The sequence below is a fragment of the Physeter macrocephalus genome, unplaced genomic scaffold (genome assembly GCF_002837175.3).
Source record: "Physeter macrocephalus isolate SW-GA unplaced genomic scaffold, ASM283717v5 random_4829, whole genome shotgun sequence".
NCBI lineage: Eukaryota > Metazoa > Chordata > Mammalia > Artiodactyla > Physeteridae > Physeter > Physeter macrocephalus.
This window is the reverse complement of record NW_021150116.1, coordinates 1-464: the sequence shown is the minus strand read 5'-3', so window position 1 is coordinate 464 and position 464 is coordinate 1. Positions and strand designations below refer to the sequence as shown.

General features: G+C 38.1%; 1 protein-coding gene across 1 annotated transcript; it reads left to right on the top strand.

The window, feature by feature from the left end:
* Nucleotides 1-4: 4 nt before the first annotated feature.
* Nucleotides 5-460, top strand: LOC112063186 (inorganic pyrophosphatase 2, mitochondrial-like; the record flags this gene model as incomplete). The annotated part of the gene is made up of 1 exon (XM_028487619.1): nt 5-460. A coding segment is annotated over one exon (456 nt), but the record flags the coding sequence as incomplete, so codon positions are not given.
* Between the last annotated feature and the right edge of the window lie 4 nt (nt 461-464).

Sequence of the window (464 nt, the reverse complement as noted above, 5' to 3'; positions counted from 1 at the left end):
GGAGTCACTGAATCCCATTAAACAAGATGTAAAGTATGGCAAGCTTCCCTATGTGGCAAATATCTTTCCTCACAAGGGTTATGGTGCCCTCCCTCAGACTTGGGAAGATCCCCATCAAAAAGATAAGAGCACAGACTGCTGTGGAGATAATAATCCTATTGATGTTTGTGAGATAGGCTCAAAGGTTCTTTCTCGTAGAGATGTTGTTCATGTGAAGATCCCTGGAATTCTGGCTCTTACTGATCAGGGTGAAACAGATTGGAAATTAATTGCTATCAATGTGAATGATCCTGAAGCCTCAAAGTTTCATGATATTGAAGATGTTAAGAAGTACAAACCTGGTTACTTAGAAGCTACACTTAATTGGTTTAGATTTTATAAGATACCAGAGGGAAAACTGGAAAACCAGCTTGCTTTTAATGGAGAATTCAAGAACAAGGCTTTTGCTCTTAAAGTTATTAAAT